At 41.9% G+C, this 23,731-nt stretch overlaps 1 protein-coding gene across 1 annotated transcript; it reads left to right on the plus strand.

Moving 5' to 3' along the window:
- The first annotated feature begins 66 nt into the window (after positions 1–66).
- LOC135377791 (ribosome quality control complex subunit TCF25-like) lies at positions 67–23,700 on the plus strand. The gene is made up of 15 exons (XM_064610464.1): positions 67–354; positions 2,466–2,744; positions 3,392–3,597; positions 4,628–4,710; positions 5,873–6,003; positions 6,833–6,932; positions 7,537–7,630; positions 7,719–7,811; positions 8,610–8,832; positions 11,265–11,383; positions 11,491–11,649; positions 11,750–11,840; positions 15,762–15,841; positions 18,104–18,173; positions 19,838–23,700. The coding sequence occupies exons 1-15, from the start codon at positions 208–210 to the stop codon at positions 20,051–20,053; spliced, it is 2,091 nt and encodes a 696-aa protein (XP_064466534.1). The 5' UTR covers positions 67–207; the 3' UTR covers positions 20,054–23,700.
- Positions 23,701–23,731: the final 31 nt, after the last annotated feature.

Here is a 23,731-nt window from a genome sequence, read left to right on the forward strand (position 1 = left end):
CTGATAAAATAACAAGCCAAAGGAGTCGCTTTGGTAATGCGAAGGCATGGCTGATGTTGGCTGATTTTGCGCTAACAGCGCCGTGGCGCCGACAGAGCTTCTCAGTTTGGTTTCGTTGATATGCCAATGCGAGATGTGGAAGTTATTGCTGTGCTCGTAGCCAAACGCTACTGAATGTACATTTTAGCCTAATGTTATCTGGTGAAGATGTCGAACAGGGTTCTTAAGAGGCTTCAAGGGTCTAATGATCTGGAGAAATTAGATGGGCAGTCAGAGACGGAAGATGAGGCGCCAGCTATTCCCTCCGCTGAGGCACGTAAAAACAAACAGCTGGCTGCAAATCGATTTGAATTGGTAAGAAATGTCTACTCCATCGCAAATGTATGTGAATACAATCACGGTGTTGTTTGCACGGTGGGCACATTTCCATTCAAGCCCCATTAATGTCCCAAAGGGTATGTGGGAGGCTTCTTTTGTACACCGCGACTCAAGCAGTCTCCCATTAAAAGTACGTCTTTCTGTTTTGTTTCAATGTATATAAATCGCGCGCGACTACACACGACAGAAAGATGCCTACAAAAAAGAAAAAGAAAGAAAGCACATGTAAACGCTTTTTGTAGTGTTGTAGCGACGACCAAAGATTTAGATCAAGGGTTGATTCTGTTCGTTTTACTAGGTCCGTAAGAGTCCTATGTGGTGTTGGAGCTGCGCTCAAACGTTTATTGTTCGCATTTCTCGCACGCAGGTCAAACCATACGATCCACTACTTCATTAAGGCTGTGCTTAATTTGTGTGGCACTGAGGTGTCAGTCACACTGTTCCATTCCTGTATATTACCTATGAGCCCGCAAAGGTTGTCTGGAATGTAGGCCCAGTTTTTTTTTTATTTTGTTGATGGTGACGATTTTAGCCACAGCATCCATAACCTGCAGCTGCAGAAAAACAGTGGCAAAACAGTCTTTCAACTTAAAACACTACCAGCGGCATGGCTGAGTGGGCTAAGGCATCCGCTCGGTGGTGGTAGCCAAGGTCGTGCTGAAGACTGGGAGGTGGTGGGTTCAAATCCTACCATTGGCTGTGCTGTCGGAGGTTTTCCCTGGGTTTTCCCAAGACTTTCCAGATGAATGTCAGCACAGTTCCCCCTGAAGTCTGCCCAGCATGCATACTAACCCCACTGTCCCCCCCACTCCTTCCTGCTGTCCTCTCTCCATCTGTCCACGTCTGTTTGCCGCTCATTGCCGCAGTTGCTTCGCGGCGCTAACACGTAATCAGAATCAGACTTAAAACATCTTGCACTGCCCAGGAGTTTTTAGCGTCTCCCTGATGATGTACATAAAGGAGCGCAGTCTTGTCACTGGACAGCTGTGTGCTTGTTCATTGATAATTGAACATACTTAGTGACGCGCGACGACAAATAACGATTAACGTCACTTCTTGTGTGAGTGTACTTCTTGGGTTGCCAGGAGTCTATCACCTGCCTTTCAACTTGTGAATTCCTGTGAACGGACCTGACTATGAAATTGGCCCATCTCTTCGTTTAATCTTGATATGGTTGAGCTCATATAGGTCTGTTAAAGAGTGCTGCATTCCATAAGAGAGCAAAGTTGGCCTAAAGTGGTTGGAACTTGATTAGGACATGGCGCACATGCAGAAACGCGACAAGAGCACAGTACAGCACAAGACAAGCGCCTCATAGCAACTAACTAGTACTAATCAAAGAAAAACATACATATTTTCACTGAACATAGCTGTATCCTTCTCACCCAAACCTTACCTCCTGACCAACATGCGAACTTGACCTATTATATTATCTCAGCTTAAAAAATATTCTATCACTATTATCAGAACCTAGGAATCTTGTGCTCACACAGGTGGGACCATTCTCGTGTGAACAGCTTCAGTGACCTCCCTCACTCTTCCATCACAATGGCTATCAAGGCCAAAGGTTACACGAAAAAGTACTTCACACCTACTACACAGAACATGAGTTTTCAAGGGTGCATATTGTTGTTCTTCAGTGCATTGCCATGTTCTTTCAGCCTAGTGTTAATGTGTCTACCTAGGTTGTGAGACATTGGCTGTGTGATATATATTTTTGAAGCTGAGATAATTCATCAAGTTCACACGTACATCAGGGGGGAGCGTACAATTTGGCTCTGTGTATGTTCAGTGGGTAAATATTAGAAAGCACTTCCTTTGTGTGTTATTGCCTTGCTTCTGCATTTATGATAATTAGTTGCTTTGTTCTTCCTTTTAAGGACGCTGTGAACCTTCTCTGAAAGGTGTTCTTAGGGCAATCAGAGGGCATCCAGGACTCTTACCTGAAAATAGTAAAATGGAATAGTGCTGTATTTGAGTAAAGAATCTAATTTATTAATTGCTAGACACTAAGGAAGGTGAAATAATGCCCACTAAACAATGGTTCCATAAAAATTGTGCGATCTGATGCCGGTGATCCTTTGCAGTTGACTGTGATGTTGGATCATTCTCTGTCGGACACTGAGGCCAAGGAGGATGACGATAGAGAAAATGAACCTTGTTATTCCTGTGGCGTTACTGCTGCAGCAGACAAACCTGAGGGACAGGCAGCTGGGGCCATAGAAGCGACTGGAGATGGTACTCGTGGAAAACTGGAGAAACAGGATTCCACGCATAGCACTGACAGTCTCAAGAGGAGGAAGAAGAAAAAGAAAAAGAAGAAGCAGCTACAGAGCCAGCATAGCCAGGACTGCCTGGACCCCGGTGTAAGCAACCGTTACATTAATACTTTCCCTTGCTGCATGCAGTGGATCAGATTTTATATATTCTGTGCTCCCCACTTGAATGGATCAAATGGCTATTCTGGATAGTCTCGAACATATCAGGCACACTTTTTGTTAGACAGAGGCAAAAGTGGTAAAAAAGGGTGATACTACTTGTCATACCCAAAGAAATGAAGCTACATGTGCACCTCTCATTGATGATTCCTTCTCATGGGAAGTTAAGCAAACCAGCAAACTATTGTTAGCAAAAATATGCTAATTTTCATTGCAATTCATTGAACTGGATACATGAAAAATGTGCTGTTAAGTTTAAATTCTTGTCTAAAAGGTATTTTTGCAACACGTCCCTGAGTCTGTGAAGTAAGACTCTTCCATTTTGTAGGTTTACTGACAGGACAAACCTACAGGGAAAATCTATTATTTTTCCCATGTACATGTTGAGGTGAAATATCCCTCTATTTTTCGTCACATGCAATGTCTCTCAGGCGCATTCCTCTCTCTTAAGCACATAACAAAGCCTTGGTGGACCCCGATACAAAGAAAACATTAGAATATCTACATGGTAGCTGTTAGTTTTGGTCTTCCTGTGTGTGTGCAGTTCAAAATATTATGCACTACACATGGTGCAGGAAGATGAAGTGACTGCTTCTGTACAAGAGGTAAACAAGATCCTGGGAGAACCTGAATGCCTGCCTGCTGCTTCCTCTTTTGCTTTGACAGCAGGATCGTTGTCACATGCCCAGAAGAGCCTCCTCAATGTGGATCCACGAAATTTAAATGCAGAAAATGAAATGAAACGCATCTTTGGCTCAAAGGTTGTTCAAGCAGAACAGATGTGAGTAGTCGTCTGTAAACACAAACACATTTTGCAAATATTTTACAGTAATGCTCATCAACATACAGTGGTGGCACATGAAAGAAGCTCTAAGAAGATTTTCTGAGCCTCTGCAAATAGTTTTAGCAATTCTCTAATAAAATCACCGAGTTGATTAACCACACAGATCTTGAAACCACTATTACCTTGCACTTACTGATTGCTTAAAAACATGTTTCTGGTAAATATTGAGTGAATTTGGAAAGTATTATTATTCAAAGTAGTATTAGGAAAGTATTATATTTGCACATATATGAAGTAATTGAAATACTTTAGAGACCAATTATTGTGATATTGTATTTAGTGAAGCACTGCATGCGGTGAACTTTTTCCTGGGCATGGCCACATGGCTAGTGAATTCATTATGTGTCTATACCACATGTAGTGAATTTACTGTCCTGCATATACCGCAGTTATCCTGCGATATCTGGACTGCCTGAAACGTTTGTAGTAAACATGGCCAAGCTATTTTCCTCCATTCTCCTCAAATCTGATAGTCACATGGTGCAACACATTTCCAGAAATCTATCTACTAAAATTGAAGCTCCTAATACTCTTCAGTTATCTTGTCAAGAGTTGCAGAATTGAAGCTTTTAGACCGAGAAGCAGTGAACATATGACTTGAGATGTCACAATGCAAAGGGCATAGCCATGTGAAATGTAATCATGAAAGTTATGCAGGGCTTTCTATTTGAAGGTTTCAGGAAAGTGGGGGGTTCAATCGAATAAAAACAGTGGCGCATCACGTAATGGATTTTTAATTTTTAATATTCATTAAATTTTAACATTATTTTTTACATAATTTTTTTCACATTAGCGTAACTCTGTTATTCAGCTGCGTGGGGAAACAAAAAACTTTTGTGACATAGTTTTCCAGTTTCTGACATGATGAAGCACCACCACACAAAGTTTTGACATTCTCTTTGCTGCTGAATGAGGTTTGTAAGTACACAGTAGTGTCAGCGTTAAGGTGTCTTCTATGTTCCAATAGAAAAAAACGTGGCAGAAGCCGGGCCCATGGGAGGTCAACTCTTCTGGTTCCTGGAAAGAACTGGTCGCATATAGGCAAGCCTGGTGAGAACTGCATTCATACTGAGACACTGATTATACTGCAAGAAACTTCTTTTTCTTTTTTTTACTATGTATGTTTTGAAAACCAGGCATGATCACAAGCAAGAAGGGTACAGTAAAGAGTACACATTACAGTTACATGTCCTATTGTTATCCAATCATGAGACTAAAGCTCAGTAAGAAAGTTGTCTTATATGTGCATAAAGCATACAGGATGTCCCAGAAAACGTGTCATTGAGTTATAATAAATAACTACGCCACCTAGAATCATGCGGTTAACGGCATTTGTTCTTCTAGGTTTTTGCCACCTCCCGATGTGAATGTCATGTATTGTAAGTTTATTTATGTAGATATTTGCGAACTGAACTTGGAAATTGGCCAAGTAAAGGTCACTTTTTTACCCCACCAATATGAAGAGCGCGCCGAATTCACTCAAATTCATCATAATTGACAGTGATATTCACGAGCTATCCCATCGGGAAAAAATAGCCGAACATCATGGTTTTCGGAGCACCGGACTATAACGCGCCACAACTTTTTGAGCGCAATCACTGTCAGTCCGACGAAAAGAGTTTCCAAACCAAGCCCACAGAGTGATAGTAGAAAAAGTGACAGTTCCTGAAATTCGGAGAGGGAAAGCATGATCCCAGCGAAAGCTGGACGCGATAAGCCATGCCTGTGTTATCTCTTTCTGCAATGCCGGTGTGCGCTGGGTTTCCAACCTCCTTTCGTCGGACTTACAACGATTGTGCTGAAAAATTTGTCGTGCGCTATCCTCTGGGAGCTCCGTAGAACATGATTTTCAGCTATTTTTTCCGGTGGGATAGCTCCTGAATATCCTAGTCAATTATCATTAATGAGTAAATTAGACACGCTCTTCACATTGGTGTGGTAAAAAAGTGGCTATACTTGGCAAATTTCCGACTCAGTTCACAAAAATTTACATAATTAAGCTTACATTACACGACATTCACATCCGAAGGTGGCAAAAACGTAGTAAGAACAAATGCCGTTGACCACATGATTCTAGGTGGTGTAGTTGTTTTATTATAATTCAATGACACGTTTTCTGGGACACCCTGTATACAGCATATGTCATGTGTAATTGTATGCTACCCTGTGTAGTCTCGGCTCCAGTACAGTCTGACACACAAAATGTTTACAGGTATAAGCATGAACTTGTTAGAAACAAAAGGGGATACCTACTTCTTCACATTTGAACACAGCAAAACATATCAAGCCGTACAGTTCCAATTCCTGGATGCAGTGGAAACTTTCAACCCAGACACAATAGTGGTAAGTGTGGTTTTTATCTCGATTTTTATTTTTTTATTTCAAGGATACCAGCAGCTGATATGTGGATATTTCAGTAACTATATCAAAAAATTTTGATAAGAAAAGCTTGCTACAGAAAGTATGTGATCAACAACATTTATCTGTAAGGAACTTTTGCCATGAGCTACGAGTAATTTTATCAAATTTCAATTGAAAGGAATTTAATTTCTTGAATTGAACTTCGAAATTTGCAGAGACAGCATATCGTTTATTTGATGGAAACAGCAAGTGCATGTCAGAATTACTGCATTCCATTACAAAGTACATTCCCTGCTACAGTGAAACCTCGAAATAACGAAATGCTATACAACGAAATAATTTGTAGTCCCTACAGCAACTGGCTGCCATATTTTGTTAGGATTGATACGATGTAATATTCAGTACAACGAAAGAAATCGTGTTTACCGTGAGTTTCGTTATATTGAGGTTCGACAATAGAATGGTAATAGCTGGGGGAAAAGCAAAAACTATCGTTTCGAGACATGCAACGATGATGGCAGCAAGGTTACAACACCACAGTTATCCTAAACAACAGCGAGAAGGAAACAGGGAGAGGCGAATTACGATTTTCTAGTTAAGACAAATACGTACATTAACTGTATCATTTTCAGGCACGTCGATATCTTCATAAAATTTTGTGACACATTTGATGGAATATGTTGCATGTGGAGGGGGACACACCAGGTCCCTGCACTATGTTCTGTTATACTGAAAAGGGGCATCATGATTTGCTCAACTACAGAATGCACCAGCTTGTCAACAATGTTCCCATTTCTTTTAACTTTCACAGGCTTTGCTGAACTTGCATCCTTACCATGTGGATGCATTGATCCAGTTCAGCGATATTTGCAAAATGGGAGAGGATTTTCAGATGGCAGCTGAATTAATTGGTACGTGTATGTTGAATACTCTTTTGCAGGCTTGAACAAATAGGGAATTTTTAGTACAAAGCAAAGTCAGAGACTATAATGTTTTTAGGCAAGTACCTTTGCATCAAACACTTCAACCACTTTCAAACCCAAAGTATACTAGATATTGTAAACAATTTGCCATATCACATAAAATAGAATGCAAATTAAATATGAACACTGCAAAATTTCAGCACATGGGTATGTAAATAAAGATAGTAAATTAAAAGTTAGCCAGTTGGCCATTTTGTGTGGTATCCAAAGGAGCAGAATGATGTCCGTGCCCTCCCTTGTCAGTCTGTGTCTGCTTCTATTGTGTTTGTCTATCATGTTTCAAGTAAATATAAACCAATATGATGTGCATCATCTTGAGTATTGTAGTGTAAGATGTACTCAAAGTGGATTGTCCAACAACGGATCTTCCCCAGAATATGAAACCTTATTAGCATTTTCGCAGTGACACAGCATGCATGTGTAACACCAGGTAGTAAGCTTATTTAGCTTTGTGCTCATAATCGCAGTACCTATTAAGTGTCATTGGAACGCGTTCCATTTTCTTATGTCAATTGTTTGCTTTGTCTTTCAGAACGTGCACTGTATTGTCTCGAGAGTTGTTTTCATGCATTATTCAATGTGACACAAGGTAATTGCCGCCTGGACTACCGGAGGAATGAAAACAGGTACTAACTTAACATTTTTTCTGGCTGCTTCACCCCCTTCACTGTCATCCCGTTTCATTCTTTGTAGTTGATAATGTTTATTTTCCAGGTCTTTGTTCTTGGCTTTATTCAAGCACTTGAGCTTTGTTGGCCAAAGGGGATGCTCAAGAACAGCACTAGAATTCTGCAAACTCCTTTTAGGGTAATACTGCAAAAGCCACTTATTCATAATTACGGTCTCAATTTTTCAGGGAATATTGTCCTTTCCAGAATAACAATGCATGAATGTAGAGTAACTTGCATATAATAATTTTGCTCATTAGTCATTACCAAGGCTGACACTTGTAAGTACTATTTAAATAATTGCAGTATCTAGAAGAGAACGCATTTCCAACTGTCATGGCTTATAAGTCTGTATGAATTAGTTGTCTATCTTCAGTGCACAAAATGACAGATGTGTTTGGCCTGAAAGATTTCTTCACACCCAGTTTCAGAAACTTGGTATTGAATTTTGAAATAGAATTATTGGGTTTTTGATTACTTTTTATTTAAAGTATAATTGTCTTCCTCTGCGACAGAGAGGCCTGTTTCCTTGTCACTGTACAACCTGAAGTGCTCAGGAAATAATGCTTATGCCCTCACCTGAGATAACCCTTTTTGTGGCACTCAAAGCACTCATTAGCTCAAAGCTCTCAAAGCACTACATTAATTTATTTCTCAAGCAAAACTTGACATGTTGTGCCTTCTACCAACCACGTTCTGCATCAGCATGATGGTAGTGCACATACTGCGTCAGTTTGCAAACGATCCAAAGTTAGGGCAAAGAATCATTAAGGTATTAAGCGTAATCCCAGGGATGTTCATGAAATTCAAAATGTTCCTTCATCTACATTGAACACTAGAATGTTCTGTAAGTCATAAAATGCAAGAGTGCCTCTGTAATAACAGCTGCTAGTTGATTGTATGTTGTGAAACATGTTCAATTGCTTGGACTCTTTAGCCTGGACCCTGAAGGGGATCCTTTATGCGTGACGCTCATGTTGGACTACTACGCTGTGCGAGCAGAGCAGTATGAATACCTGGTGCGCATGTACCAGGAATGGGACGCTGCTCGCAACCTGTCTCATCTGCCGAACTTTGCCTTCTCTGTGCCACTGGCCATGTTCCACATGACGCAGGCTGGAAGCTCTACTGTTACCACAATGGCTGAAGCTGACAGGCTTGTATGTGAATATCTGCCTATTTTGCCAGTAACATTTTCTTCTGTATTGTGGTAAAAATGTAGAGACCTTAGAATTGGTACTGTTAGAGTTTCCTTGGTACTACAGCTAAAATTCTCCAGCAAGCCACAATTCTCTACACTAGTGAGTTCAAGTCTGGTATTCTGGAAGTGGTACTATACTACAGTCGACCCGCGTTTTTCCGGACTTCATTTATCTATCCGGACACAAAAAAGCATGGGGACGGATTTCTCCCATGTATTTCGCCATCGTTTATCCAGACTTCAGCTTCCGGACTCGGACGAGAATTCCAGGGAAGAGAAGTGACTAATACCCAACAATCGGCTTCAGTTATCCTGTCATTCTCCAGGAACGACACTTGGCCCACACCTAGTCAAGCGAGGTCGAGGACCCTGGTTGTGGCCTCCTTTTAACTGACACAAAGAGGGTGTTGCTAGGAAGAATTTTCTCCCTTTCCGACTTTGCACGTTACACAAAAGTAATCCACTGAGCAGTCTGGTCATTTCAGACTGAGAAGGTCCGCAATGAGGACCCCTATGCTGCAATCACAGATGACGACATCGTCAGTGTCATCTCTTTGGATAGTGTTCAAGAAGAATCTGATGATGAAAGCGGGGATGTACCAGCTGTGACGGCAGAATATGCGCGGGCGGCACTGAGAACAGTGCTAGTATTCTTCGAGCAACAGAACAATATTTCGCAAGTTAATGCCATTAGCAAAGGTTTGCAACAACTGAATGCGTGTATTAGAATGAAACAGATGACAATGGATAGTTTTCTGTGTAATGGTCAATAAAGATGTCCTTTTAGGATCACTGTGGATTTTCGTGTTTCACTTATCCGGTTCCCCCGCTATCCGGACATTTTCACAGGAAACGGAGCCGTCCGGATAAACGCGGGTTGACTGTACTATTCTATTTTGTTGCCAAGCAGGATAATAAAGTATCTCATACAGCCATTCATAGTATACAGGGTGTTTTTTTTTTTTTTTAATTCATTACAGAATTTTTATTAAAAATCTAGCAGAGCAAAATAGATGCCGTTTTTGCAGTTGAGTTATATGGCTAGGCGAACATTCTGTGGAAGGAAGTATGTAACTACAAGATCACTAATTACCTAAAATTAATTAACTCTTTAATTAGCAGATTTTGCACAAAAGGGAGTGAACAGAATGGGAGATATTCCTCGTTGAAAGCCAGTCTATGTTTAAAAAACCTTTAAACATGCACGTGTGTTTAAATATCCATCCCCGAATTTCTCTATGCAAATGAGCCGAAACATGAACTACACACTTTTCGAGTGCAGAAAGAGCAACAGGCAATCCACGTGAGAGGGCCACGTGCTTTGGAGCGATGGAGCTGATTGGCAGAGGAGCTAATCTGTTGACCAGATAGACCGCTCTTCGATCCAGATAACGCAAAGGTCGCTTCATTTCTGAGCTCGAAAAGTGCGTAGTTCTTGTTCTTGACTCATTTGCATAGGGAAATTCAGCGATGGATATTTCAACACACGTGTGCGTTTGAGGTTTTTTTAAACATGGAAGAGCTTTCAACGAGAAATACCTCCTGTTCTGTTAACTTGCTTGTACGCAGAATCTCCTAATTTATTAATTTTATGTAATTAATGATCTTGTAGTTACATACTTTCTTCCAGAGAATGTTCGCCTGGCTGTATAACTCAACTGCAAAAATGTCATCTATTTTGCTCTGCTAGGTTTTTTAAAAAAAAAATTCTGTAACAAATTTAAAAAACACCCTGTATACTACTTGTAGTATACTTTTTACTTTTCGTTAGCATTAAATTCGCTTCCACATTTACTTGTCGTAGAACCTGCCAGGATAATATAGAGGTTTAGAGAATCATAAGTGTTCCCGGACTCCGACTCTCTATACCTCTTACGAATGGTATACAGAATGCCCTTCGAGGAGTTTTAGTGAAATGGACGCCTCCTTATGGTACGATTCCAGCTATGCCAACGTGGCAGGACCTATGAGCGATTAAAGGAATTGAATGGGTCATTATGACATTCCGTCTGCTTAACTGTTTTGTTTAACTGCTGTGTCATCCCTTTATCTCTTTTGTCTATCTAGTAGTTCAGAAATGAGGAATTAATCATCATCCACCATTAAGCGAGCATTGTCGTGTCACCATACTTCACAGTTTCACAAGACGGATTTGGAAAAGGACTCTGTTTCATGCTTAGGGAACCGTTGGCCAGTAAAACGTATCAGCCTGCGACTCAGCGGGGTGTGCTTTGATTGTCTGACAGCGGAGTCGAGGGCGCTTACGATTTTCTGAACCTTCCTATTATATGTGATGTCGTTTCATTACTCGTACTGTTTATTATGAGTAATGAGTATTATAATAGTTGCCTGGCTCAGTTGTGATGCACTTTCTGTACCTGCTACTAATAGCTTCAAGAGGCTCTCCTCATGTTTCCTGGTGCTCTGATGCCCCTATTGGATAAGTGTGGTATTCAAGCAGATTCTGAAGTTATTAAGCATACCTACTTTGGAGCTGTGGCACAGTCTGAGTAAGTCTGCTTCGTCATTAAGTGAATGAGATTAATATCTGTTAATGAGCCTGAATACACAAATTGATACACTGACCTACACATTTCTTATCTGGTTTTACCAACAGGCAACCTACTGCACTGAAGCAATTAGTATCACTGTACGTGGGCCGCAACTATGTTCTTTGGAAAGAACCAGAAGTGATCAGCTGGTTGGAACGTAACGTAAAGGAGACCATCAAAAGGATCAGCAACAATGACTCTGCAGTTAAAAGCTATCAAGAGAAGTGGGTACTACTTCAAAGTTATGAATAAACATATTCACACCAAGTTTTCACTCCACACATACCACAAGCCCACTTGTTGACTCTGTTGTTTTGTACTTAGGAGGAAGAAGCTGTATCAAGGTCTACCAAGAAATATTGCCCGTCATATTCTTCTTTCTAATATCAAGGAAGCAAATGTCACTATACCACAGGTATTTGCAACACCTTTTTATTTTTGGCATTGTGAAACTCTACCTACCGCACTGGCTAAAGGGTATGTGACACAGTCTGCTGCCTAATTATCTAATAGTGCCAGTCTATTGCATGCCAAGATAATTTATGAAAAATGGCTCTTCCCTGTCACATATTTTTACTATTTACCACTTTTGTTTGTACAATACTGCTGTCCCTTTGGGACCATACCAGGGTATAGTTCCAATGGTGAAACTGTATGGTGGTGGTATGGTGAAACCGGGAACAGGAACTGAATGTGGGGATGTGGGTTGTTTTTATGGAATTTCTACAAAACTTCACTGTTTTGTCAAGAGACATTGTGTATGTTATATATACGGTTAAATTGCAATTAAATGCCACTAGTGACTGCACAGTCATTTGAGCTAAGGGGGTAAAGTGCCCTTTTATTACAAAAAAATCATTCTTCACCTTGCTTGATATTCATAGGCATATTGATAAAATCGAGAAATATTGTTCAATATCACTATGTAACTGGCACTGTCTCGACTGGAAAGAGGTCACGAGCACAGAGGCTTATTTTCTTCACACTGAAAATTGTGAAAAGCGGAATAAGTAATATTGATATGTGTAGTAGTTGTTCTACTTCTGCATTCAGCAGCTGAAATTGCCTGAAACCATTACTATAAAAAAAGGTTGGATTTAGTTGCAGCTTTAGGGGTTGGGCAGTGGTAGCTATGCAGTCGTGAAGTGGACGCTTTTTGTGTGCCACCAAGTACCACAAAAATGATAAGTTGGCTGCATGCATGCCAGCTCTGCTTGTAGCAATGAGTGCCATGTACTGCCATCCCACATTTAAACAATAAAGAGCTGCAAGATTGTGAATTGGAATACACATTTATTCTTAGGTACACATGATTATGGTGGTATTCTTCTTGCCAGTGTTTGCCAGATCCGGCCATTCATCGAAATGTACTATTGGCGACTTCCTAGGAAGCAACAAGCACCACATTAATGCTGACAAGCTTAAGCAAAAGCCTGAAGAGATGTAGCTGGGTGATGATGTCATCATTGTATGTTCTAGGATACTGCCCTAAAATACAATATTTGTATTGAAATCCTTAGCGGCCCGAATATCAGCCTAACTGTTGTGTATTGGTCTGGACTGCCAGCCCAAGCAAGGCAATGTGAGACGGAAGAAACGTGAGGATCGCCGTTTCCTGTCTTTGAACTCTGACTGGACTTTGCGCCGGCACTTACTGGCGGCTTGGAGTCAGTCGGTTCGAGCGTCTCGAATGGAGACGTTCTCTGTCATAGCATGAGTGTTGTAACAAACCCAACCGGGCATTAAAAGTGGCGACGAGGATGGGATGTTGCGCGTCATCTGGCAGGACCGGCAACTGCTGACCGTGTTTTCAATATCGCTGTCAATACCTGGCCACCACACGTAACTCCTTGCTAAAACCTTCGTTCTCACTATTCCGGCATGCCCTGCGTGAAGCGTACTCATAACGCTTGCCTGCAGTGTCGGTGGTATAACTACTCTGTTCCCCCACAGGATGCAACCTTTCATGAGTGACAGCTCGTTCCTCCGAACTTGAAACGGTTGAAATGATTGGTCCTTTACTGCTGACTCAGGCCATCCCTTCTCTGTCCAGTTGAGTACCTTGCCGAGAATGGCGTCCTTTACTACATCGCTGAAATATGGTGTCTCAGCGAGTTTTGCAACTTCCAGGATCTGGATAATATGCTCAGAGACCGACTGGTTTGTGGCATCCAGGATCAAACGGTACAGAAACGGCTATTTGCCGAGCCTCACCTGACGCTCAAGTCAGCGATGGACCTTGCATTGGCAGCAGAAGCAGCATCACGTAACATTTCAGAGCTATGGGCATCTGACGAAAACGTTCTTTATGCGGGCGGGAAACGAGTTAATGCCTTGCATTCCGATTCCCAAGTCGTCAAACCAAGATCTGCCAAGGAGACAAGGTCCTGAACCTTGTACGACGAGCAGAGGCCTTTTGGCCGTTTTGTCGCGGTATTGGACTTGCACACTTCGGGGACCAAGCACCCGAAGCTGGTCATGAGACCACGTACGAAGGACAACATCCTCTGGCGTGAGAGACGGGCTGTGTGGCCACAGTCGCTTGTACAGAGTTTCGTTTATAATTGATGGGTTGGAACCCGAGTCGACTTCCATTGTTACAGGATTGCCGTCGAGTTTGACCTCGACTCGAAAAGGTTCAGTCCGTGAGAAGTGGACTGGCGCTTCCAAATGAAACATATTGTAAACCTCTTCGGTTTTGGATGCGCTGTCGAAGACGTTGTGTAGCTCAGAAGTGGACTGCTGGTCGTCCTTCCTGAGTGAATGTTGCTTCTTGATCTTTATGCGGGCGGCAAGAACACCTGCCAAGAAGCCACATACAAGTCCAGGCAAAGTGGAATGACTCAAAGAAAGTGCATCAGCTGCGGGGAAAACCATGACAGGGAGACTTGCAGGTTCCACAATGTCACGTGCAACTTTTGCCAGAAAAAAGGTCATATCGAGAGAGCATGTTAACGGCTCCGCAGAACGCATGGTACAGACCGTCAAGTCTGGTCTTTCAAGACTGCAAGGGAGTGACTGGGAATGTAGACTGTCAAGGCTGCTATTTTCCTTGCGGTCCACCCCGAGTGCCACAACCGGAAAGACACCAGCGGAGATCATGTTCGGGCGCCGCCTTCGAGTTCGACTTGACCTGCTGCGACCTGCTAAGGACAGACAACAGGACCTAAAGTTGCCTATGGCGGCGCGAAGGTTTAGCAGAGGTGACGCGGTGATCGTACGAAGTTACAGAGGGGCAGACAAATGGTGTTCCACGACGATTACGGCAACAGAGGGCAGCTGTATCTACAGAGTGTGACGCAGCGATGGATTAGAACACCGCGTACACGTGAATCACATACGCCGCCGTCAAACGAGCGAAGTTGGACCTCGTCAAACAGATTCGGTGGACGACTTCCTACCGCTGCCCCCTTCACATGCGGGTTCTCTGGGAGCGTCGACAAATACACTTGAAGATGCACCGCCACCGCTACGCCGATCAAGCAGAGAGCGGTATCCAACATTCTTTTACGGATGCCCCATTCCTCACTAAGGTGAGAAGGGATTGTTGTGTATTGGTCTCGGCTGCCAGCCCAAGCAAGGCAATGTGAGACGGACGAAACGTGAGGATCGCCGTTTCCTGTCTTTGAACTCTGACTGGACTTTGCGCCGGCAGCTTGGAGTCGGTCGGTTCGAGCGTCTCGAACGGAGACGTTCTCTGTCATAGCATGAGTGTTGTAACAAACCCAACGGGACATTAAAGTAACTTCTCAGTTAAATACTGCACGTCCTTTGTTTTCTCTGTGAAGCACCAGGAAGTGCTTGTTACTTCATCCCATATGGGGCCTCACATCAGTGAATTCCAAGGATGAGCACACAGGGCCTCAGTCTGTCTGGTATCTGCATAACAAACTTGCTTCCGTGCAGGAACACAACTTCAAAAATACAGATGTGTATGGTCCTCTTTCTTGGTGATATGCTGTGTGCTCAGGAGATTATTAGTCTTCAGATATGTGACAGAGAAGTGGATTTTGTTTTATATATGCTATCTTGGCATGCAGAATTGTACCAAGACAGAATTGATTATGTAATTGTACCATCAAAATCCCATGACACTCCCTCAACTTCTATTTTATTTTGTAATATACCGTACAAAATTAATTCTGACAAATTCACAGAACTTTTCTATTTTATATTAACACATAATCACAGCTAGTGCAGTAGCCACATAGCCATGTACGTCATGTTAATTGTATGAGAGCAAGTACTTTTGATACGGAACTGAACAGAAAATGAAAAGGAAATAGTACTTTCTAATTTGGTTTGCATAGGTTGCATAATGTGTTGTTTGTTTCAGGACCTAGCAAATGCACCTATCTTTGGGTTTGATCCTCTACCTCCTGCAGATGCTATTGTGTCCTACACAAGGCCTTCAAGGTATAAGTGGGAAAGTGAAGCTGAAGCTGCACAGTAATACAGTCGAGCCTCATTAATACGATATCCCCGCTTTATGGCCCTTTTTCTTGGGAACCGTTCCCTCCCAATGGCCTCCGCATGCAATTCTTGTTCGTTTATATGACAACGACTGGTGTTTTCCGCACAAGTAGGGTCGAAAACGTCTACTTTACCCTCGTTACTATGACCGTTTGTCACTGAACTGGTGGTTCCCTGGCCTATAACGGCTAAAACGCGGGCCCGCTATGTCCTTGGTCATATGGTCATAGTGACCTGCTGCAGTCATACAGCATTCATCGACCATGTCTGAGAAGAAGCGCAAAGAAATATTATTGGAACGTGAGGAATGTGAACATAACGAACATGAGAAACAGTCTCATTATTGGTATTCTGCTACCAACTTGCGTAATTTTCTACTTTTCGAAGCTTATGTTAAGGTATGGTACAACTTGTAACACGTGGTGTTCGTTAATATGAGGATTCGCTTTATGACCAAAATCCGCGGGAACGGCCGTGGTCATATTAACGAATTTCGACTGTATATATGATGAATTTAGGAAATGATTATAAGTGGGCTGGTGTACATTAGCACACCATGGAAACAAGCATATACAGGGTGTTACCCTATAAAAGTCTACCCGCGCTGGCATGCCGTGCTCACCAATTACTCAATGCAGGTGGTACGATGTGCTGCCTACGTATAAAACTCATAAGGACATTTCATCATGGTAAATATCAAAGTGATTGAGCACCGTAACGCAAAGTTATAGCCCAAAACGTGAGGTTCCCATAGTCAAAACAGCCAAGATGGCGGTGTTGTGAATCGCAGTTGTGACACAGTTCCCCAGACGGCGAGGTGTCGCTCTGGCAATCCATCCATCCGTCCATCCAGGCAGAGACGTCCCCACGTTATGTTATTTCACTGCCCTTCAGTAAGCAGACGACATCCCTTTTGGGTGTCGTCTGCTGGGTACGTCGGCATTTTCGTTCCTCACGTTGCTTACTTATGAGCAAAATACGACAGTTACACGAAAGCGAAATGAAAACTGCAGTTCCATCTGGCTGGCAGGATATGCGACACGTCGCAATCTGGGAAGCAGCATGTCAACTGCTTTTCTCAACGCCGCCATCTTTATTGTTTTGACTACGGGAATTGCACGTTTTGAGTTATAACTTCGTGCTGCGGCACTCAATCACTTCGAAACTTACCAAGATTAAACGTCCTTATGAGCTTTATATGAAGACCGCACAATGTGCCACCTGCATTGATTAATTGGCGAGTACGGCATGGCGGCACGGGTAGACTTTTATAGGGTAACACCCTGTACATCCATGGATACACATAACGAAATACTGCAGTATTGTTCTTCAAGCTCAAGTTATGCACAATTTGTCTGTCAGCTAGGACAACTAGGCTGCATGGACGGCAAAAATGGCTTCTGATTTTTTTAAGCTTTTCAGTTTTATAGTATGCATAATATCGTGCACGATATGCATGATAATTTTTTTTACATTCAGCTTTACTCAACATTATCTGCATATTATAATTGCATCTAATTTTATACTAGACTTTATATGTGCCATAAAAAAATGAAATATATGCTATTCCTAATAACGACGAAAGAAAATCAGTAGTGGTTGAGACATAGACCCTTTGGTAAAAAGTAGTCATTGCCTTGCCACCAAATAGGTAAAATATAAATGCAAATGTAGGATAAAGGAGGTACCTTAGGTAAGCATAAATAACAAAAAAGCATTGATGCCATGGCCACCTGTCCCAAAATTTTCATTGACAGCTGCAAACTGCACGGTATAAAAAGGTAATCACAAAATACATGGTGCTTTATATGTCCTTAGCCTGCGAGCTGCTCATGGGCAGAGTGAGGTAGATTAACATGGCAAAAACAGTGCCCCAGTAATCGGGGTCACTGTAATCTGTTTGGGCCTCATACCATGCCATGCCCTATTGACATATGAAACTTTTACACAGAGATTACTCACTCAAAGTATGTATGTTTTCTCCCCCCACCCCCACCCTCCTATGGTGAGAGAGTAGCTGAAATTCATCTTCACTTAGTGTTGATATTTGAGGAACCAAAAATTCACTCAACATGTTCTTTGTGTGTGTTTATGGCAAACGCTTATACATTCCACATTTTGTTGCACTGTTTTCATGCATGTGCTTTTTTTTCTTAGGTTGTCATCTTCATTACACCTTCATCTAATTGTGAATAAACCTTTCAGGAGTCAGCAGTCAGGGGATCATGGAGTCGTCGGTGCATTTTTTCGTTCTCTACTGCCCAGTTTCAACTTGGTATGTGTTCCTGCAAACCAGCTCTGGTGTCTGTCATGTCTTGTGAATTGACTGCCAGAATGATTACTGTGCTATTCAATTTGCATATGTTGCAAGAATGCATTGTTCTCGATTTCCTTGCTAAAAGTATTCTTGGTGACCGGTTGCTCATGTGGGTAGCTTATATTGAACAATGTATACTCTTTTGTGGTTCACCATAGAACGCCACTAGTCATAGTAATTCAGGTGCATATCAACAACAGAATACTGTTTAAGGTTTGTTTTTCTCTTATTTGTATATGCACAATTGGAATTTTTTGCAGTTCCCAATGCCATTACTTGTGCCATATTGAATTATTCCAGTTGTTCACTATTATTCTAATCTTAGACATACCCACATACAAATCATTGAAACTTGAACAGTCTTAGGTGAAAACTATAAGTTACCCTGCCAACATCACTCTTGGTTAGAAATGGGAAAAAAAAGTTTTATTTATTTACTTGTGAAGTAGTCTGGTTGCTTTCTCGCTGATTTTGATAAATCCACTTCCCAGAAGTTTGATCAAGTTCGGGTAAAAATTATAGGTTGTTGGATGTGTTTTGCAATGTGACTGAAGGCCCACACAAACCAGTGTCATTGTTTATGAAAGTTTATGAAATCCACCGGTGTATCTATGCATTGGTGCAGTTTTTGGGGCGGATATAGTTAATGTGGTGAGTTCCTTACACCAATAAAAGTTTCCCTATAAGTAAACTATGGTATTGCAACTTATTGTCACAAGATTGTGTCAAGTTTATTTTGCCTATGGGAAGCTGAGATCACACTGGCTCAGTAAAGCCAACATAGGGTGTATGTCCCAGAATCTTTGGGATTGTGTGTTCTGCCTTGCTGTGCACTATTAAACAGCACTTTGCTCTTGGGGATATTTTGGTCAGACAAGGGAAAACAGTGCCTTTTTGTGTCAGTGGAAAACGATACTGTTGCTGTGCCACAAAAAATAAAATAGTGTATAGACACACATCTTCGGCATGAACATTGGCATTGGTCCGGCTTTCCGGAACAGTGGGAGAGCATACAACGAGCTTTCAGTTGATGTGCATCTCATTGGGTTGCTGCAGAAGTGGTAGGCCCAGGTAAGGCTACAAAACATGCACAAAAGCCTACGGGAAGCGCTTTTGCGGCCTTTTTGGAAAATGTGTTAGCAGCCGCTGGAAAAAGATATCACGCGCAGTCATAGCCTATGACCCAGTAATTACGTCGCAGAAAGGTTGGGGTGATCTGAGTTACGGAAGAAGAAATACAGCGCTTCAAAGTGGGGAAAAAATGCGTAGCTGACAATCTGGCGTTCCGGCTCTCTACAGTCTTTATTTGACATGTGAGCATCTTCAAGCAGCCAGAGAACGTTATCTTACATCTTTCAGCTTTATTTTATATCTTGCGAACCCTACTGTCCCGGACAGCTGGACCAATGCCAATGTTTATGCTGAAGATGTGGCTATCTCATAAAAAATAACTACGGAAATTGAAGACCCAGAGGTTAGGGCCCTGACTGAATTGAAATGAAATCGCCCTGTTGTGCAACCGTTCGAATGTTATGCATGCATACATGGTATACCTCTCCACCACCCTTTCTATTGTTCAGTTGTAACCCACATTTAACAAAAAGTTCCCCCCACAAATGCAGCCAGCAGATGCAGTGGGAATCCAAGTAAACGACCCTGCAGCAGAGCATCCCAGGGGAGCTGAGGGAGCTGCAGCACGTGCTGTAGATGCAAGTGACCTGCGCCGAAGCGTCACATCCCTCCTTGATGCTATGCGAGACCTTCTCAACAACATCCACCTCACCTCAGATGTCCCAAACGACGGTGACGTAGACAGTGATGATGAACGTGAAGAGTAAATCTCGTCCAGCATGTTTCCCGCCATTGTGCTCACAGAAGTAGCTGCCACATCATGGTGGTGGCAGCCAAGTGCAGTTTTCTCTAATTCTAATATGATGTGTTACAAGGTGTTGCTGATGTGCAGCGTGGAGTCCTGCTCTGCCTTTTTGTGCTCATTATTTTCGTGCAACAAGCCCACTCTCTCAACGTAGAGAAATATCGCTGTCTCTGCAATACTTTTGTTTATAATTTTGTAGTATTTGTAAGTATTTCAGAAGATCCTGGTGTAAAATATTTTATCTTCAATGTTTTAAATGGTTAAAATGTTTTAAAAAGTACAGATTGGCTGCTGAAAGTGTAGCTTGGACCATAGATATGTCAATTGTTATTGCAAGTGAGCAGTATCCGGACTTCAAAAAAACATTGGAAGTTCAAGTAGTTGTGCGATGTGTGTCAAGTCATTGCACTTCCTCACCCTAACGTAGATGTGTTATGCTGCACTATCTCTGTAATTTTTACAACCTTTCCTCCTGCTTTCTCTCTACATTGACAATATTAGCAAAGGCATGATGTGATAATACAAGAAGGAAACCTTTCGACCTGAATCACCCTCGGTTTTGTTTCTAACAAATGCATTGAAAGCAGTTATTTTTCAGTTGCGTCTTACCATCTGCCCCTGCTTTTCTTTCCTTTACAATTTGTTGGATGTCATTGAAACTGATTGGTAAAAATTTAGAGATCTGCCAGCCTTAAGCGGACTACTCTTTTAAAATGTGAGCAAATTTCACATTCTGGCTGCAGAAATATAAGGCCTGTGCGGCACCCGCACCCCTGCTGTGCACTCGTGCAATTAGCCATGCCCAGTTGTCCCACGCAAATGCCACTCCCTGCCATTGTGAAAGAATGCGAGAACATGGACCAAGCAATGATACATTACAAACATATGGATACATGCGTTGTATTATTACTTAGCCTTTGTTTTTTGCCTCTGCTAACTGATAGCAAATTGTTGCAACACTCATACGATGTCCTTCTGGCTGGTGGCACTCCCACCCTTGCCCTTTATCAACTAGCACCAGGACAGATGTTAGGGTGGTGCAGTGCCCAAGGCGCATGCTCATCATGTGGCCCTGCCTGCTGCCAGCAATATTACTGGGTGTTTATGGTCCTTCAGAATAGTTTAGGCATTTGAAAAGAAAATTATTTTTTATCTGTTTGTTGACTTGTCAATTTTGAAAATTTTCAAATTTGCAGAACAGTATGAACTTTTTGACATTTGGATTCATATAACAGTGTGACATATTATACAGGGTGTCTCAGTAACCAGCTAACAATATTTAATTGAAAAAGTATAAGACTGACATTTATCAGCAGGGAACTCTTGTCACGTCCTACAACACGTTTCATCGAATTTTAATTGAATGCCTAAATTTGCAAAATCAATGCAACTTTTTTCACCAGAAACAGAAAGTGTGTGTCAGATTTACTCCCTGCATTACAAAATACATTCCCTACTACAATGGTAATAGCTGAAAAAAAAGTTGCAAAACCATAGTTTCAAGACGTGCAAATTGCTAGCCAGCCTCGGCTATACGTGAAGAAGTGATGCAAGGAGGACATGGACCTGCCCCTGACCAGATTTTTTTATGCTTCTACCAATAATGGCAGCAAGGTTCACAGTTATCTGAAACAATGATGAAAAAGAACAGGAAGAGGAGGGTCACCATTTTCTTCTGCCACTTCTTGCATTAAGTTGACGAAGAACTGGGCTCTTGCACGAACATTGATGAAACTCCTCAGTGCCGTCCTTCGTAGCATTGGCAGTGCCGTGCACACAAGCGGCGTTAAGGACTATTTTCAGCTATCACATTGTAGTAGGAGATGTATTTAGTAATGGAATGGGATAAATCCAACGTGCGCTTTCTGTTTCTTGCAAAAAACAGCATTCCGTTGACTTCGCAAAGTTTGAAGTTCTATTCCGGATATAAAATTTATTTCAATTAAAATTTGACAAAATTCCTTGGATGTGGCAAAAGTTCCCTGCCGATAAATATCACTGATCGCATATTTTTCCACAGCGTACTTTTTCAAACTTTTTTTTATTGGTTACCGAACCACCCAAAAATGATGTTTCCACATTTGACAGCGGGTTTTGCACACTCTAGCGAGAATAAAAACGAGCACACTTCCATGAGGAGTGTGACTGCGTTTGCATGCTTCAACACTTGACAAGTGTCATGGATCACCTCATTAAAAGCCAGAGTCCTCAACACAAACAGCTATGCAGGCATGGTTCCTAATGTGGTTGCCTTGCTCATTACTCTCCTTGCACAAACCTTGATCATTATCCAGTAAAGCTCACATACACCTACCACCAAGGGCTCACCATTGGGATGTATCAGACATATGCTTTAAAACAGTCTCTGTCATCCTTGAGATGTTGATTTCCACAGTACTCATTCTGTGAGAGTGCTGGACTACGTAGACTTCACCCTAGCAGCTCAACAGGTAAAGCTGCTTGTAGGAAGCTATAATGTGGCACTGTGTTGCTGTCAACTGCAGCAGTTCATGAGCAAAAGGCTCAGATTTTGCTGGCAAAGGTTCCGATTTTCCAGTGACATCTGGAATAATTTAAGTACCAAAAGTGTATTTTACCTTTAAAATTTGAATTATTCATTTTGTAGAAATGAATGAGTTGTCTCAGTCAATATCTAATGGTTGAAAGAGAACATGTCCCATTGAACAGTTGAAAATGTTCTGAACATTTTATTAGCCAGTTTCCTCATTCACCTCCAATGAAGTGAGGATTCCTGGATTCGAGTTTACTAAGAAATGCAATAGGTCTCATTGGACAAACTGATAATGCATGTGGTCACCAGCAGGTTAGCATTGCATTAGTATTTGGTTAAGAAGAGAGTGGAAACTCTCCCGCCCCATCTTCACCTAAGCTCTCTGTGTCGTAGTACACAAAATGCATCACAATGGTTTGGAGAGCTTGCCACATGAGTGTTTGTAGAAGTTAGGCAGCACACAAAGGTGTCACCAAATAAGGACACACGAGCACTGATCACCGTACCACAGCTGACAAAATGCAATCCAAGTGTATCCCAAGACTCCAACATGCTTTCAGGAACCAATCTTTTGACTCAGTCTTGTTCTCTGTGATCAATCCTGCTTGTGGGGATACTAAGCAGGCAAGAAGAAACGCATGTTGCAATGAGGCAAAGCAACGGGTGTGTGTACCAGTGTATGAATATATCGCAGTGTTCTGAGAATGGATATTGCTACGCCATGTGAGTCTGTATTGAAATACCTTGAGTATGAAAATTCCTTTGAACTTTGCTATGGTTCAATATTTCACTATCATGGAGGATCTCATAGAAAAGTATTACCAATACTAGAGCGTGTTTGTCGGTTCCACGTGGATACTCCCCATTTTGGACTGAGAATTAAGTAGAGTTGCAGGAGTACAAATACTATCAAAACAGGTGCAGAAAAGGCAACAAAATCTATGCACATCCACAGCAGGGTGCAAAATAGATTCCATAACAGGTGACAATGTAGGCTGCACATTTTCTACTGTAAGCACTGACATTGGCATCAGAGCAACAGGCCTGAGGATTCTGGTTTGGAGTGTGAGAATACAGAATAAACAGTTTGCCGTGAACTCTCTGGCTCCTGTTCCTTATGGCTACAGG

Source organism: Ornithodoros turicata, chromosome 1 (assembly GCF_037126465.1).
Source record: "Ornithodoros turicata isolate Travis chromosome 1, ASM3712646v1, whole genome shotgun sequence".
NCBI classification, from domain to species: domain Eukaryota; kingdom Metazoa; phylum Arthropoda; class Arachnida; order Ixodida; family Argasidae; genus Ornithodoros; species Ornithodoros turicata.

What these genes read in the sequence shown, in the direction of transcription:
- LOC135377791 (XM_064610464.1), top strand. Translation starts at nt 208, where the DNA reads ATGTCGAACAGGGTTCTTAAGAGGCTTCAAGGGTCTAATGATCTGGAG. An exon ending in GGAGCTGTGGCACAGTCTGA is followed by an intron (nt 11,384 to 11,490) that starts GTAAGTCTGCTT and finishes TTTTACCAACAG; the next exon opens with GCAACCTACTGCACTGAAGC. An exon ending in CAAATGTCACTATACCACAG is followed by an intron (nt 11,841 to 15,761) that starts GTATTTGCAACA and finishes TGTTTGTTTCAG; the next exon opens with GACCTAGCAAATGCACCTAT.